The sequence below is a fragment of the Lissotriton helveticus genome, chromosome 2_1, assembly GCF_964261635.1.
Source record: "Lissotriton helveticus chromosome 2_1, aLisHel1.1, whole genome shotgun sequence".
NCBI lineage: Eukaryota > Metazoa > Chordata > Amphibia > Caudata > Salamandridae > Lissotriton > Lissotriton helveticus.
The window spans coordinates 1,061,991,385-1,062,008,780 of record NC_136059.1 but is presented as its reverse complement, the minus strand read 5'-3'; the positions used below and the strand labels follow the sequence as shown (position 1 = coordinate 1,062,008,780).

Below are 17,396 nucleotides of genomic sequence, written 5' to 3'. Positions count from 1 at the left end.
TTACTACAGAATAAAGGCTGGCATTTTGGATAACTTATAGTTTCTCCCTACATGTATCACTCTCGTCCCTCACCTGGTTCCCCTTTGGACAATACAATGTGTTATAAATCCTATTGTTACCACTACGCCTTACATCATGGATGAATGCACCATCTAGATGGATCTCACTTGGGAGTGACATCAGCGCTTTACAAGTGCCAAATTCAATTCAACTCAGTTCTCCTCTCCCGTCTCTACATGATTATACTGAACAGATGTTCTAATTGCCATATCCTGCACAGGAGCAGGATTGATGATGAAGTGGTTTCCAAAAGTTTTCTATGGGTCCTCCATGTAAACGGTGTGCCATGGATATCTCACATCTGTTCTCTCCATCACACTGTTAAGAGTTGCAACCAAAGATAGGAGGATAAGAACATCACCCTGGCCGTCCAACACTTAAAGTCTTCCAATATGGTTTTGATTTGGACGTACAAAGCCATTTCCATTAAGTATTCCCCCGTAGTGCAGCATGATACCCATAGAATAATGTATGATGTTACAACGCATACATTTACAACGCATGCCTTTACAACACAGTTTTTACACTGCAACATCCTTTACAACGCATACATTTATATTGCATACCACTACAACAATTTTTTTAAAACTACACTTACAACGCATTGCATTACATTGCATTATACCTTTAAAACGCATACCATTACATTGCATTTAAGGTAAGTGTTGGATAGTATGGGGTAAAAATTACTATTCTAACTCCAGGGGGTGTAACAGTAGGGTAAGTATTGGATAGAGTAGGGATAAAAATTAGTATTCTAACTCCAGGGAATGCGACAGTAGGGTAAGTGTTGGATAGTGTAGGGGTACTATGCGTTGTAATGGTATGTGTTGTAATGACATGCAATGTAATGCCTGCGTTGTAGTGACATGTGATGTAGTGCCATGCGTTGTAGTGACATGCAATGTAATGGGTGTGTTGTAGTGACATGTGTTGTAAAGGATGTTGCGATGTAATGACTGTGTTGTAAATGTAGTGCGATGTAATGGTTGCATTGCAAAGGTTGTTTCCCCCATAGAATAATGCACTGCAGAACTTTACCAGTGTATGAAGTGCTATACAGACACAATTACAATTTGCATATATATGTTCGCCATACTCAAAGTGACAAGTGCCATGAAGTTCTACGAATTTGACTTTAAATTACGATTACATTGTGTTTTTTACCCATGCTTCTTTCACTTATCATGGTGCTTTGCGTTTGGGTAATAAAACCTGCAGCAACAATTCTGATCGGAACGCTATAAAATTAGACAATATCAACAAACCAATCATTACGGTGATAAAACTGATTTACAATATGTCTAAATTTGTCCACGTTGTTTCACTTACCTCAAGGGTCGAGTACACAGTGCTCACTGCAACCTTTACCTCTCCGTCTGACAGCTCTTTCAGGTCTTTTAAAATTGCGTCCTCAAAGCAGAGACCTGTTGGTGAAGCAGAGATTTAATAAAGGGACCAGTATATGTTCCGTTGGTTATACTTTTAAATCGTCAGCCAATACTTAAGGGAAGCATTTTCAACAAGTAAGGTGACTTTCTAGTGGCCAGCCGATGCATAAATGAAAATCTACATTTCACCCATTTTGTCCTTTGGAATAGTATATAGTATAATATGAAGTATGAATCTAGTTCAGACAAAGGATAATTTGTATTATTTTAAAAAGATTATTGCTTTCTTGATTGTTTTTAACAAGAAAGTCCAGACACGCCTTGTATTCAACCAGGCATTTCCTCAGTGACCTGGGGCCCTTTGGAAGCCTGTTTTGAAACCCCAGGGCTGCCCCTGGTGCCTCTGTCACTTCCCATAGCTCTCCAAGGGTAACTACAGCAGGCATAGGGAGTCTTCATCAGTGTGAAAGAGGGGGAAGGTAGAGAGGAGGTGATCAGAGATGGAGAAGAGAGAGAGGAGAGGAGAGAGAGAGGGTGGATGGATGGATCGATCGAATGAGAACGAAAGCACGAGGGGAGGAAGGAAGCAGGACTGGTTTGAACCTTTTTGCTTGGGGAGTTTTTGGTTCCCCAGACTGGCCGTGCAAATGAGTATCCAACCGGAGACAGAGAGAGAGAACATTATGGAGCAATAAAGGCCCAACCTCCCTATGTCTGCAATCTTATAAATACAAGGACCTGGTTGCTTTAGAAAAGGGAAATAACTTTCCCCAAATGAATGGGCGTCACTTTGTGTCACAATAACAATCTCTGATGGATTTTTGCAAAAACGGATGCAAATCCCTCACCCACATATGGTGGCACGCTCCATCACTGGGGTGTTCCTTTGCTAGTCACTCATGTTGCTCTGTGGGCACCCAGAGCTCTTATGCAGACTGTTTGACATATGAGAACATCCAAATATTTTAAAATTGTATTAAGTGTAGAGAATGTCCTTTTACTTACCGGTAATCTTCATTACTCTTGGTCCTGTTGTCCTTGTCCCCTTTATTAAAAACGAGTGAGATAATCCTATCTCACCAACAAAAAAAATGAACAAAGGAATGATGGTACTACGCCTTCCCCTCCCTCTGGGAGTACATAATCGTATCCTTCCCGGCATTCCTCCTGAAGCACCAAGCCCCAGATGAAGGCCAGTAAGTCCGGGAGGAAGGGAGGGATATAATGAAGGGGATGAGGACAACGGGACCAGGAGTAATGAAGTTTACCGGTAAATAATAGGACATTACCCCCAGGTCCCTCCTGTCCTTGTCCCCTTGATTAAAAACAAGTGAGAATACCCAAGGCGCAACCAGCCATTAACCCACAACAAACCACCAGGACACAGAACAAACAGCAAACCCAGTGATTTATTGAAAGAAACAATCAAGGGAAATCGGGAGCAGACAACCTGAAGAACCCCCAAACAAAAATTTGCATTATCCCCCAGAACATTCTGAATACAATAATGCCTCACAAATGTATTAGAAAAGGCCCAGGTAGCCACCCAACAAACCTCAGACAGGGACACCCCGCGGGCCCCAGCCCCGAGTAGAACACCCCTGAACCCCAGCCAGAGGAGGGGAGCCAGAAAGGGAGTAGGCCAACATGATAACCTGCTTCAGCCAATGACCAATGGACGAGGAAGAATCCCTGAACCCACGAGAAGAAACACTGAAAGACAAAAAAAGGGAGACAGACTTCCAAAAACAAAGCATGCGGTCCAAATAGATCCGCAACCCTGGCAAACATCCAGGAAAGCCCACGGAAGTTCATCATCCGCCACCTGCTTGAGCTCAAAGCCAGCAGCACCAGCTCCTGGGAGCAATGAAATTGAGACAGAACTTTGGGAACAAAGGAAGAATCCAACCGAAGGACCACCCCATCATCAGAAAAGGACAAAAAAGGCTCACAAGCCATCAAAGGCCCAGTTCACCAAGGCGCCGGGCCAAAGTAATGGCCACCAAAAAAACAACCTTGAAAGTAACAAACTTCCTATCCACTTCTGACAGAGGCTCAAAAGGAGAGGCCACTAAAGCCCACAACACCAAGCGGAGGTCCCAAAGAGGAAAAGAAGGCCTCACCACAGGACGGGATAAGGAAAAACTGCTCAGTAAACGAGATTCCAAGTCGTCCATATCAGGCAAATTCCCCCAAGGGGAACAGAAAGCCATGATAGCAGCCCACTGAGCATGCAAAGTGGAGACAGAAAAACCTTTCTCAAACCTGTCCCAGAGGAACTGAAGGACATCAGGCAGGGTACAAACCAGAGGAGACAATGCCAAAGCATGACACCAATGCTGGAAATTACCCCGATGACGATCGTAGGATTTAAAGTAGACAGCTTCCTGGACTGCTGAATGGCCAAAGCAAAATTCTCGGGGAGACCTCCATTCCTCCACCCCTGCCTCTCAACTTCCAGACCAACAGACGAAGCCGTTGGAGGGACAACATCGGAGATGACTGCAGGGGAGACGGAAGGAATGGAAACAACCAAGGGCACTGAACCACCACCTCCCAATCCTCCATCATCAGAAGAGACAGGAACCTGGGGAGCAGAGCAAGAGGAGGAAAGGCATACAGAAGGTGAGACGGCCAAGTCTTGGTCAGAGCATCCACCCACCAAGCTCCCACCTTATGGACCCGGGAGCAGAAGCGGGGAAGCTGAGCATAGTGCTGGGAAGCAAAGAGGTTGCGAAAAGGAAGACCAAACCTCTTGCACACAAGACAAAAGGCCACTGGAGTCAGAGACAACTCCTGGGAGGCGGGACAAAATGACTGAGGGCATCCGCCACCCCATTGTCCACCCCCCGGATGTGCACTGCTGATAGAGACAACAGATGCCCCTCCGCCGAACAAAACAACGGGAACACTACCGCATTCAGGGACTTGGACCGCATACCACCCTGGTGAATCAGGTAGGCCACCGTCACCATGTTGTCCGAACGAACCCCCACATTGTGATTCAACAACCAACCCCGGAACCCCATGACAGCCCTGAACACAGCCAACAACTTGCGCCAATTCGAAGACCTCCACTCTTCCAAAAGAGACCAACGAACCCGAAGGGAGTCCGTCCCCAACGTCGCCCTCCACCCCAAAGCACTGGCATCCGTTGTGAGGTCAACCGGAAAAGAGGGTTCCAGAGACAGTCCCCAGGCAGTTTTTCCGACACCGTACACCAGCGTAGGGCTGGGAGGACAGACAGAGACACTGGTATCAAGAGGGACAAATCGTGAGAATTCGAGGATATAACCCAGTCTCACAATGTCCAGGACCCACAAATCAGAACGGGAAAGCACAAAAGCTGGGAGAAAGTGCCAAAGCCTACTTCCGACCAAAAATCCAGCGTCGGCCACCAGAAAGTCAGGAACTCTGCTTTGCAGGTAAAGATTAAGCCTTCTTGTCCCGGCACCTACCAGAAGAAAACCTACCATGGCCCAGAGAAAACTGCCTCCTCGAGGGTGGATGGAAAGAGGACTTGGGCTTAGAAGGAACCGCAACAGAAGAGGACGGCTTAAAAGAGGAGGAATGCTTCTTTTCCTTAAAAAGCCTATGTAGTTTGTCCTTCAACTCCTCACCAAACATCATGGTCCCCTGAAAGTGCAACCGAAGGGCCGAGGACTTCTGGGCCGAACCTGTCTTACAGTCCTTCAGAACCAAATTGCAGCGGGCCACCACACAAACCCTCCCAGCAAAGGTCCATGCTCTCACCACATCAAAAGAAACATCAGAAAGGAACTCCACCTGTCTTTCAATATGCCTCAGAAGTCCAGAGCAGTCAGAAGATTCATCCATAGATCCATAAAGAGATTTGATATCCGTATTAAGAGACTGAGCAATGTAAGTCCCATAAATGCCTGCTCTGAGAGCCAGATGGGAAGCAGAATAAACTTTATGAAGGGAAGTATCCACCTTCTTGTCCACGGGATCCCTGACCACTGCATCCCCAGCCAATGACGTACGACCAACCAGACTTGCCACAAACAATTCAATGGGAATGGGGTTAGGCAATTCTTTGGCCATATCCTGCAGAGGGTAGAGCTTAGCCATGAACCTGGGAACCATAATGCAATCAGGGTCCTTCCACTCGCTGTTAAGAACCTCACAGATATAAGGATGGACCGGAACATCCACTGTCGCAGTGCTCTGAAATTGGCGAAGCAAGGAACCCCCAGAAGTACTGGGGGCATCATCACAAGGAAACCCCATATTAGATTTGACATGCTTCAGTAAGTCAGGCAATATATCTATATCCATGTACTTGCCCTTAAGCTCCTCACCCAATCCCATCCTCCTCAAAATCAGAGTAATGAGAAAGAGGAACACACAAAGCCTTTGGACCGGGGACCGCCTTCCATCTCCAGTAAGGTTTCCTTAATTAAACGTTTAATTCTGGCATTATCACCATCCTTGCATCATTTGGAGCACGCAGGGGAGGGCGAGGAAGAAGGCTCAGAGGAGGAATTTTCCACATGCCTGCTCTTTTCGGCATGCTTCCCCATATTCAGAGGCCCCGGATCAACCGGAGAAAGACCAGGAAGAAAGAGAACCAACACCCTCACAACAATTTATCCGAAATGAACCAGGAGTGGCAGAAGTAAAGAAGTCACAATCTCCAGACAGATAATTTTTTAAGTTTCTGTATAAACAGGAAGAATTGGATATAAAAAAAAATGTTTATTAATTTGGAGAACAGCGCAGCACAACCGCTCTGGTCAAAAACTCCAGAGGTCTAACACTAGAAAACAGAATGTCTGCACCATGACAACTGAGAATAACCAAAGGGCTTAAAGAGAAATAATTCTAAAGGAAGTAAATTAAAGAAACAGTACATATAAATGTAATTGGGAATATAACACCAGGCAAGAGGGACATTCACAGGCACCCTCCACCGACGATGCCCAGGCTTCCAAAATGCCGCAGCAGTGTTCACAATGACCAAAGCACCCCGTGCCCAGGAAAGGCAAAATGAACAGTAACTATGAGAAAGCAAACCACTATGTGGTACTTACAGCAGGCCGGCAATTTCACTCAGGACTTTTTAATGAACGGGACAAGGAAAGGAGGGACCTGGGGGTAATCTATGTGGTATATACTCCATCTTCATTCTTATTTATACAAGGCAAAAAACAAAAAGGGTGGGGATAAGGGTGGTGTAAGGGTGTCTCCTTCACCTCATATACTGTCAACATGTTTCTGCCCTCCTTAAACGTAAAAGAATATTACTGCTCTTTTGTAAGGAACACAAAGAGAGTCCTAACTGGAATTATCCCACCTAACTCACCATATTGTGTGGTATACGCAGCAAAGAATATGAAACCTGTCAGACATGGTAACCAGGCACACAGGATACTATAACAAAACTACAACAGGAATAAGAATGACATTTGTTAATGTGAATCACTTACCACAGTTAAATAACCCAATACCTCATGAAATCATTTCTACTCGGGCTACCAACATCTTTCTCGATGTGGAGTGAATACTCCTAGTGCTTTAGCTCAATAAAAGATAACCACAAAAACCTTCACCAAAATTGTGCTTACTGCACATATTCCACAAGAGGTGCACCACTCCTGTACGTATTGGTACAGTCTGAATCACATTATCCATGTCATGTATGACTTAAGAGACTGAGATGATAGGCACCACTCACTCCACTCCAAGCTCCCTTAAACAAACAAGGACTTTACAGAAAGTGCCAATATGCTTTATCTATACCACATATGGTTTTATTATCATCTATACTTTATTGATGCTTCTTTTCAGTACCTTTTTATGTATGTTTATTGCACTGTATTTATTCATATATCTTAATAAAAATTATTGAACAGTGGAAAAAGGCCCAGACTAATTTAAAGAATCTAAATACTGTGTGATGGGGGAAAATCATCCCTTATAATGTATTTGGCCTACTCTCAGAATCAGTAGAAATTAAAAACAAGCATTTACAATGCAATGGTTTCGTCTTTGGAAAAGTTAGAGCTATTGGCATTGTAAATGACAAAATTTGTATTTATGTGTTGGTTTTGTCATTTACATTGCCATTAGCTTAATCTTTCGCAATGTGAGACCTATTGTACCCTACGGACGAGCTCAGCAGACAGCAATTACTACCACACACACACACACCCAGAGCCACACACACACACCCAGAGCCACACACCCACCCAGAGCCCCACACACACCCACCCAGAGCCCCCCCACACACACACACACCCAGAGCCCCTCCACACACACCCACCCAGAGCCCCACACACACACACCCACCCAGAGCCCCACACACACACACCCACCCAGAGCCCCCCCACCCAGCCACCCACCCAGAGCCCCCCCACACACACACACCCAGAGCCCCACACACCCACCCAGAGCCCCACACACACACTCAGAGCCCCACACACACACACACACACACACCCAGAGCCCCACACACACCCAGAGCCCCACACACACACACCCCCAGAGCCCCCCACACACACACACCCACCCAGAGCCCCCCACACACCCACCCAGAACCCCCCCACACCCACCCAGAGCCCCCTACACACCCACCCAGAGCCCCCTACACACACACACCCAGAGCCCCCCACACACACACACCCCCAGAGCCACACCCACCCACCCAGAGCCCCACACACACACACCCAGAGCCCCCCACACACACACACCCAGAGCCCCACACACACACACGCCCACCCAGAGCCCCACACACACCCACCCACCCAGAGCCCCACACACACCCACCCACCCAGAGCCCCACACCCACCCACCCACCCACCCAGAGCCCCCCCCACACACACACACACACACACCCAGAGCCCCACACACACACACACACACCCACCCAGAGCCCCACACACACACACACACCCCCACCCAGAGCCCCACACACACACACACCCACCCAGAGCCCCACACACAGACACACACCCACCCAGAGCCCGACACACACACACATACCCAGAGCCACACACACCCACCCAGAGGCAGGGCAGCCCACATCTCACTTCTTGCTGTTTGAACGATATATTTGGGGACTAAGAGTGTATTGCTACGTTCTCCCTACCTCTCTTTTTGTTGAACTGCATCTTCAAACCACACCAAACAAAATAATCTGCTAGAGGAATACTTTCAAATAAAATGTTATGACGTTATGTTACAGATTAGCAGAGGTTATATACTGCATTACAGCGACGCCGCTACTTTAAAAATTATGGCTTTACCACCAGTGATGGGACTTTCAATATTTAGGACTGGCCGCAGAAGGCACGGCTCGAACGGAATTAACAGTGCTTACTGCACACAATTTACAAGTTGGAACCAAAGTAATGCGGGCACATAACCTGTTCTGACGTGCGAGTTTGACTTTCATTTGTACCGATGCACGTCCAGGACATAAATAATTCAAATTAATAAACAGAGCACCTGCGTCACGGGGCTGGGTGCTGAGGGGGAGGTGTGTGAAAATGGTTTGAACCAATACACCTGCCACGATAGGGAATGCGTGCTCCGCTGCCCTCCACAAACATGGACCACGCTAACGGGGGAGGAGAGGCGAGGGGAGGGGGGGGGGGTTAGCCGGCCCAGGCAGGGCTTCCGGCTTTCAGGGCTGCGGTCACTTGCTTCGGATGCAGTTTATTTTAACCGGCGAAACATCTGCTTGCTGGAACAGCTGGGTAACATTTAGGAGTTTTACATCAAGGCACTAGTGCTATTCGACATTGAATTTCGGGAGTGTTTTCACAGGTTACTAACCACAGTTTAGAAATGTGGTTTCATCACTAATCATGCGTTTTCGCTGTCAAGATGGAAAAGGCTACCCTTCAAGCTGTTAGCAGAACTGACAATATGCATTGTTCGTACTGGCAATCACTTGGCCTCCTGCTGTGTGCTGGGGTGGGGGGGGGGAGAGAATTCAACGAGGTTTTCTGGTGTGCAGAGGGTACCATGGACGCCGCGTCCCTTCAAGTTGCGTTACCATGGAAGAGAGCGAGTAGAAACTCCTGTTACAGAATCTATTACCCTCCTTCGGGAGTAAAAGGACACACGCACACCCATCCTCATTTCCGCTGGTGTGTGTAAAACTCGCAGCTCTGATCAGTTTGTATATATATTACACACACCAGTCTGTCTAAATACTTAATTTCGATCACATTGATCGGTAGAATTTGGGATTCAAGCGTGTAGAATGGATATTCGGAAGTAAATTACTTGCACAAACCATACAGCGTATGGGTAATCCAAGTTAACGTGGAATCTCAGAACATTAACAATATAAGGATCATGACTTACTACCACAAAATAAAATAGAAAGCTATCAAGCCTGCGGCCTATATGCAAGATTAGCGATTCGGGGACAGTGCTGCCTTTATTTATTTAAAAATAAGGATAAATGCAAACTGTAGCGGGGGCTCCTCTGCGGCGGCTCCCTTCACTGGCTGTGGGATCTCGTGGTTCTTGTGGCCGGACTCCTCTCTCTGGATGCGGAGTTCACGGGATCACGGAGGCGATGCAGCCTCTCAGTACGCCTCCAGCGTACTCGGCGTCCTCGAGGCACTTTGGAGACCCGGAGTGCGAGGTGTACTGGGCAGGTGATTGCAAGAGGGAACGTCTCATAGGGTGTACCGAGGCAAGTGCGGAACTGCCCGATCCTTGACACCATGATACGGGTGTCATATCCAAACTAGGAAAGCAAGAGCAGACTACCGGAGAGCTGCGGGCAGAGGGAGAGGGGGAGCGGGACTAAGGAAAGCTGCGGGCGGGGGAAGGGGGGGGAGCGGGACTAAGGAGAGCTGAGGAGGGAGGGGGGGGAGCGGGACTAAGGAGAGCTGCGGAGGGAGAGGGGGAGCAGGACTAAGGAGAGCTGCGGGCGGAGGGAGGGGGGGAGCGGGACTGGAACAGAGCAACAGGTCGTTTCGCGATTCGGGGGCGTGTTTGCGTGCTCTCCCCTTCCCATTGGCTGGAAGGTAGAATTTCAGCCAATGGGAAGAGGAGAGGGCGTGACTTAAAAAAAGTCACGGAAACGCCCCCGAATCGCGTCAAGGCGGGCCCTGAACTCAGTGACGCTCCTCTCCTCCAATGGCTGGCCAGCATTTACGAGGCCAGCCAATGGAGAAGAGGGGCGTTTTCAGGCCCCCATACTACAACAAAAGATTTCGGCTCCGCCCACCCACTGCTTACGCAGTGGGACGGTAGCCGAAACCTAAAAAGATTATTTCTTCCACAGCAGAACACCAACCCACAAGGAAAAACCCCATCAAATAAACTATCAAGGAAACAAGAGGCTCCCCAAGTGAGAACCCCCTGCAGAAGCAACCATAAGGATGCAACCCGCTACAACAGCCTTTCTAAAACAAGGGGCAGTTAAGCAACTGAATAGCAGGTCCCCACAGAGTAATCATGAATTCTGTGCTAGGGATCCTGGGGGAGGCTATTAATTCCATAATATTCCTTGATATAAGCAGAAAGGGAAAAGGGCCAGAAAGTTGCTTCATTAAATCGGTCAAGAACTTTGTCCTTCTTTGATCATATATCTTCATTAACAGACAAGGCATCTGCTGATTTAGAACAGGTGAGATGCGTAAAAACCAGCAATGGTAGAGAACTTCACCTGTCTTCCATTTCCAACTATCGCTCAGGATTTTTTCCATCATAAGAATAATCTGAAAATCGCTTTGCCAAAGGTATATGAACCTCAGGATCTGCGGAACACTCTCATTGCCATGTACATCCCATCATCTCAGTGAAGAGGAATTATAGGTTCCTAATTACAGGTCAATTATGACTTAAGAGACTGAGATGATAGGCACCACTCACTTCACTCCAAACTCCCTTAAACAAACAAGGACTTTATATAAAGCGCCGATATGCTTTATCTATACCACATATGGTTTTATTATCATCTATACTTTATTGATGCTTCTTTTCAGTACCCTTTTATGTATGTTTATTGTACTGTATTTATTCATATATCTTAATACAAATTATTGAACAGTGGAAAAAGGCCCAGACTAATTTAAAGAATCTAAATACTGTGTGATGGCGGAAAATCATCTCTTATAATGTATTTGGCCCACTCTCAGAATCAGTAGAAATTAAAAAAAGATGATTTCTTCCACAGCAGAACAACAACCCACAAGGAAAAAAAACATCAAATAAACTATCAAGGAAACAAGAGGCTCCCCAAGTGAGAGCCCCCTGCAGAAGCAACCATAAGGATGCAACCGCTACAACAGACTTTCTAAAACAAGGGGCAGTTAAGCAAGTGAATGGCAGGTCCCCACAGAGTAATCATGAATTCTGTGCTAGGGATCCTGGAGGAGGCATATAATTCCATAATATTCCTTGATATAAGCAGAAAGGGAAAAGGGCCAGAAAGTTGCTTCATTAAATCGGTCAAGAACTTTGTCCTTATTTGATCATATATCTTCATTAACAGACAAGGCATCTGTTGATTTAGAACAGGTGAGATGCGTAAAAACCAGCAATGGCAGAGAACTTCACCTGTCTTCCATTTCCAACTATCGCTGAGGATTTTTTCCATCATAAGTATAATCTGAAAATCGCTTTGCCATAGGTATATGAACCTCAGGATCTGCGGAACACTCTCATTGCCATGTATATCCCATCATCTCAGTGAAGACGAATTATAGGTTTCTAATTACATGTCAATTATGACTTAAGAGACTGACATGATAGGCACCACTCAATCCACTGCAAACTCCCTTAAACAAACAAGGACTTTATATAAAGTGCCGATATGCTTTATCTATAACACATATGGTTTTATTATCATCTATACTTTATTGATGCTTCTTTTCAGTACCCTTTTATGTATGTTTATTGTACTGTATTTATTCATATATCTTAATAAAAATTATTGAACAGTGGAAAAAGGCCCAGACTAATTTAAAGAATCTAAATACTGTGTGATGGCGGAAAATCATCCCTTATAATGTATTTGGCCCACTCTCAGAATCAGTAGAAATTTTAAAAAAAGATGATTTCTTCCACAGCAGAACAACAACCCACAAGGAAAAAACCCATCAAATAAACTATTAAGGAAACAAGAGGCTCCCCAAGTGAGAGCCCCCTGCAGAAGCAACCATAAGGATGCAACCCGCTACAACAGACTTTCTAAAACAAGGGGCAGTTAAGCAAGTGAATGGCAGGCCCCCACAGAGTAATCATGAATTCTGTGCTAGGGATCCTGGGGGAGACAATAATTCCATAATATTCTTTGATATAAGAAGAAAGGGAAAAGGGCCAAAAAGTTGCTTCATTAAATCGGTCAAGAACTTTGTCCTTATTTGATCATATATCTTCATTAACAGACAAGGCATCTGCTGATTTCGAACAGGTGAGATGCGTAAAAACCAGCAATGGTAGAGAACTTCACCTGTCTTCCATTTCCAACTATCGCTCAGGATTTTTTCCATCATAAGTATAATCTGAAAATCGCTTTGCCAAAGGTATATGAACCTCAGGATCTGCGGAACACTCTCATTGCCATGTACATCCCATCATCTCAGTGAAGAGGAATTATAGGTTTCTAATTACAAACAAGATGCTAAATTGGTAGTAAATAACATCAGGCCATCGGCGTACAGTGCCACTTTTTTCTTCCAGCCTTGATATATAAATAGTGTTGTCTCCTGATTTCCTCTTAGTAAACAGACCAGTGGTTCTTTATATATATTAAACAGCAGGGGGGATAAGGGGCAGCCCTGTCTGGTGCCTCTCTTGATTGTTATTTTGTCCAAGAGGTTGTTGTTAACCAGGACCCTAGCTGAGGGTTTTTTATAGATTAATTTTATAGCCTTTTAAAAGGTTTTCCCTAGGTTGTATTTTCCCAGTGATTCATTCAGGAATGCCCAGCTCACTCCATCAAACGCTTTGGCTGCGTTGAAAGTAATAATTGAAAGCGGTATGTTACACTGAGTTGCTATAACTATTGCTATTGCTCCTATTAGCTCATGGGTTAGTTCTTGTATTGGTCTCCCTCTGATAAAACCCTTCTGATTTGAGTGCACTAGAGAACCAGCTACTTTTCCAAGCCTTCTGGCCAATAGATGTGCATAGATTTTATAATCCGTGTTTAAGAGTGAGATCGGCCTATAAGATTCACACTTGGGGGTCATTTAGGATGCCATCTTGTCTGAGGACGGGACCGTCCGCCACAGGGGTGGAGGTCCCGTCCGTGGAATTAGGAGGCACCCGCCACAGTGGCGGGTGCATCCCACATTTTTAACATTGCGGCGGGCGGTACTAAAAGCACCGCCCACCGCAGTGTTAAAAATGCATGTTGTGCGTTTCAAAGCACAACATGACAGGCACCGCGCAGTGCCTGCCATGTTGTATTTGGAAATGTGCACCCCCCAGTTCCCCTTCACCTTGGGGGCCCGTAACGGGCCCCCAAAGCCAGGACCGTATGCCTTTTCGTGGCGGCATTGCCGCCACGGAAAGGCATAGCCCCCAGCACATCCTAATATGGTTGGCGGTGTCTGATAGACACCGCCACCATATTAGAGCTTTTCCGCCGCGTCGCAAGGCGACTGCGGCAGAAAAGCGGCGGACGGTCTTCCCGTCCGCCACGGTCCCCCCGCCATTGTAATATGGCGGTGGGGAAATAGGTGGCGGACGGGCAAGGATGGCAGACGGATCGCCACCGCCTGCATGGCGGTGGCGATCCGTCCGCCATCCTAATTGACCCCTTAGTTGGGTCTTTTCCTGTTTTTTTATAGGATAGTTATGATTGCATCATTACAGGAATCCGGAAGGTCTCTCTGAGCTAAAAAGATTTTGTTCAGGAACTCTGTCATGGGGGTGGCCAGGACATCTCGCAGGTTAACATATAGTCCATAGTGGAGTGCAGCCGGACCAGCCGCTTTCCCCTTTTTTTACACCTTTGAATTCTTCTACCACTTCTTCCATAGTAATTTCCTGATTAAGCTCTTCTTTTCATTCTTGGTTCAAAGAGTGTTATTTTATTCAGGAAGCTAGTTATTTGTTCTAAGGTAGCTGTGGACTCTTCGAAGTACAGGTTTTCGAAAATATTTACAAAACCCTCTTTAATCACTGAGTCTTCCGAGCTATAGTTTGGTTTGTTGCCTGTTTGAATGCTTGCTATCCTATTACAGGTTAGATCTGTTTTTCATTCCACGCTAGTAGCTTGCAACATCCTTTGCCATATTCATAATGAGATAGTTTGCTTACCTCCCAATTATTTCTTACTATTGTTTCCAGAATGTCTGAAAGAGCCTCCATCTTTGTTTTCTTTTCTTCTTCCAGTTTTGCTGTTTCATGCAGGGTCTTTCTTTTTGCCAGTTCCAGCTCCAGTGCTTTTATTTCATTTTCCAGTTGATTATTTTGGGTCTTGGTACTCTTATGGTTATAAGCTGCAATATTTTTTTATTTTCCCCCTGATGACTGCCTTATATGTATCCCAGGCTACTTCTAAAAAAAGAGCTGTTTCTTTAGCCAGTGCTTCTATGTTAAGAGGGTCTGTAAAAATACTGCGATCCACCGTCCACCTTAAGGGGGTGGAGGTGATTCTAGGCAAGAGTCGCAATAGAACTGCTGAGTGGTCGGACAGGTGGGCTGGTAGATGTTCCACTTTTTGTGTGATGCTGTTCAGTCTGCTATCTATCAGAAAAAAATCTATTCTGGAGGCATGATTATGTTTCTTATTCTGAAATGTGAACCGGCATGCCTTGTCCCCCTTTTCCTTCCAGATGTCTATAATCCCCAGGTCCTTAGTGCATAATCCAACCCACTCTCTCATTTTAGGCAGGTTCGCGCTATTTATAGCAGGGAGTCGGTCCACATTTGGATTAAAAATTATGTTTATGTAAAATCACCTCCCATTATTATGGGGACTGGCCGCTCAGTAGCTGACATTATACTATTTGAAGCGGGGCAGGATCGTCTGTGTTAGGCCCGTAGTAACCTACTATGTATGAAGTATTGTGAATCCTTACTCTAGCTATCGCCCATCTGACCCTCTTATCCACCCCTGCCGAATCAACCCTTACCCTTGAATGATTTTTTTTAAAAGATCGCCACTCCTTTCGTACAACATTCTTGATTTGTGTAGATGTAGGCATACACCCACTTCTGATACTTAATTATGTTTACCCATTCCTCTTTTAAGAGGTGGGTTTCTTGTAGTATTATATTCTCACTGTCAATTGCCTTCAGATACTCCATTTTTTGCCTACGTCTTTTTATTCTTAGTCCATTTATGTTCCACGAGAGGATGCTAACTGTCATTGAATCTTGTTCTTTGTTGCCCTACCAAGGAAGTCCCCAACTCTTCCTGCCTCTTCCATGGTAACTTCCTCATCAACATTGCACACGTTGGACTTATTTTTTTGTTTTTTTCCCTAACTTGCTCCCCACACCAGTGTAAATTTTTCCTTTTTCTGTAACTTTTTTCAGTGATTATGTCCCCTTACCCGTACCCCTGCCATCCCAGGAGAAGCCTCCCACTTCTTTATTGGGCAGCATTCTGCCCTTTTGAGCCCTTCATCCTCCAGGTAAGAAGGTTACATTTTGTTTTTAGGTGTGATCTTTTGTTGCATTTTTATGCATTCAATTAGGCACTCCACTTCTTTAGGATCTCGTATATTGCGCATTTTATTCACCCTCATGATCCGCAGCGAGGCTGGGAAACGCATCTCGACTGTTGCACCCAAAGATTTCATCTGCTGCATTAACTGGCCTAATTCCCATGCCTATCTTGTGTCACTTTGGCGATGTTGGATCTGATTCGGAATGACCAGCCGTCCTTATTGAAGGAACCTGACTTTAGAGCTTCACTAATGATTCTTTTCTTAAGGACATACGTTTTAAAGTTAATTAGTATGTTTCTTAGGTTTTTCCTCATTTTTCCCTTTCGTAATGGGTCGCGGTGTACTCTTTGGATGTCGTCCACTAGATTGCTTGTCTTTGCCCAGGGGAATATCTCTTCAAGCAACGTGATCGTGCATTTTTTAATATCCTCCCCTTCCAGGCCCCCCAGTATATTGAGCACCCTCAGGTTATTTCTTCTAGGTTGATTTTTCAGCGATTCCATTTTGTTTCTGATGTTTGCTTCTGAAGTCTTTAGGAGTTTTATTTCTTTTTGATTCACTTCCACTTTTTTGTTTATGATGTCTACTGACTCCTCAACAAGTGACTCTCTCTCAATTAAGGCATTAATCTTCTGGTCCAGCTTTTCACATGACTCTTGTAATTTCATTTGATTGCTTTCTGATGTTTCGAAGTTTGTCCTCATTTCCACTAGCATGGCCTCCATTAATTTCTCTGCACTATTTTGTGGTAGCTGACTATGTTGCTCCACTTAATGTGGCGTGGCTGTGACTGGGGTCCGGCTTTCTGTGACCGTTTCCTGGGGCTCAGGTGCTTTCACAACTCTGTACCTGTTTATTTTATTTATTTTGGAATTTTATAAAGCGCTTAGTTACGCTCTCCGGCGTGTCCCTGCGCTGAAATTGAGTAGGTGAGAGTGTGGAGAATTAAGGCAGTGCTAGGCGAAACAAGTGTGTTTTGAGGGTTCTACGGAATTTAGCCTCAGAGGGTTCAAGGCGTAATTCAGTTGGTAGCAAGTTCCAATTCTTGGCTGCGAGAAGTCGGAACGATCTGCCCCCCATGCGGGCTCGCCAGATTTTGGGCACAGCGACCAGACCGGTGCCAGAAGATCTAAGCATCCGCTCTGGTCTGTAAGGGGTAATAAGATCGTTGAGTGGAGCAGGTGCTCTACCTCCCAAAATGCGATGGCATGTGCAAAGGGCTTTGAATTTGATCCTTTCACGGATAGGCAGCCAGTGAAGGGACTTTAGAGCAGCTTTAGAGGGTGTTCGCCTCGGAAGCCTCAGCACTAGCCGGGCTGTCGCATT

General features: G+C 45.7%; 1 protein-coding gene across 1 annotated transcript in view; it reads right to left on the bottom strand.

Moving 5' to 3' along the window:
• The window catches only part of PRUNE2 (prune homolog 2 with BCH domain), a 1,307,647-nt gene that overhangs the window by 913,983 nt on the left and 376,268 nt on the right, over window positions 1–17,396 (bottom strand). The window contains exon 6 of the mRNA XM_078677810.1: window positions 1,394–1,488. Within this exon, the coding sequence (XP_078533936.1) occupies window positions 1,394–1,488 (95 nt within the window). The remainder of the gene's footprint in view (window positions 1–1,393; window positions 1,489–17,396) is intronic.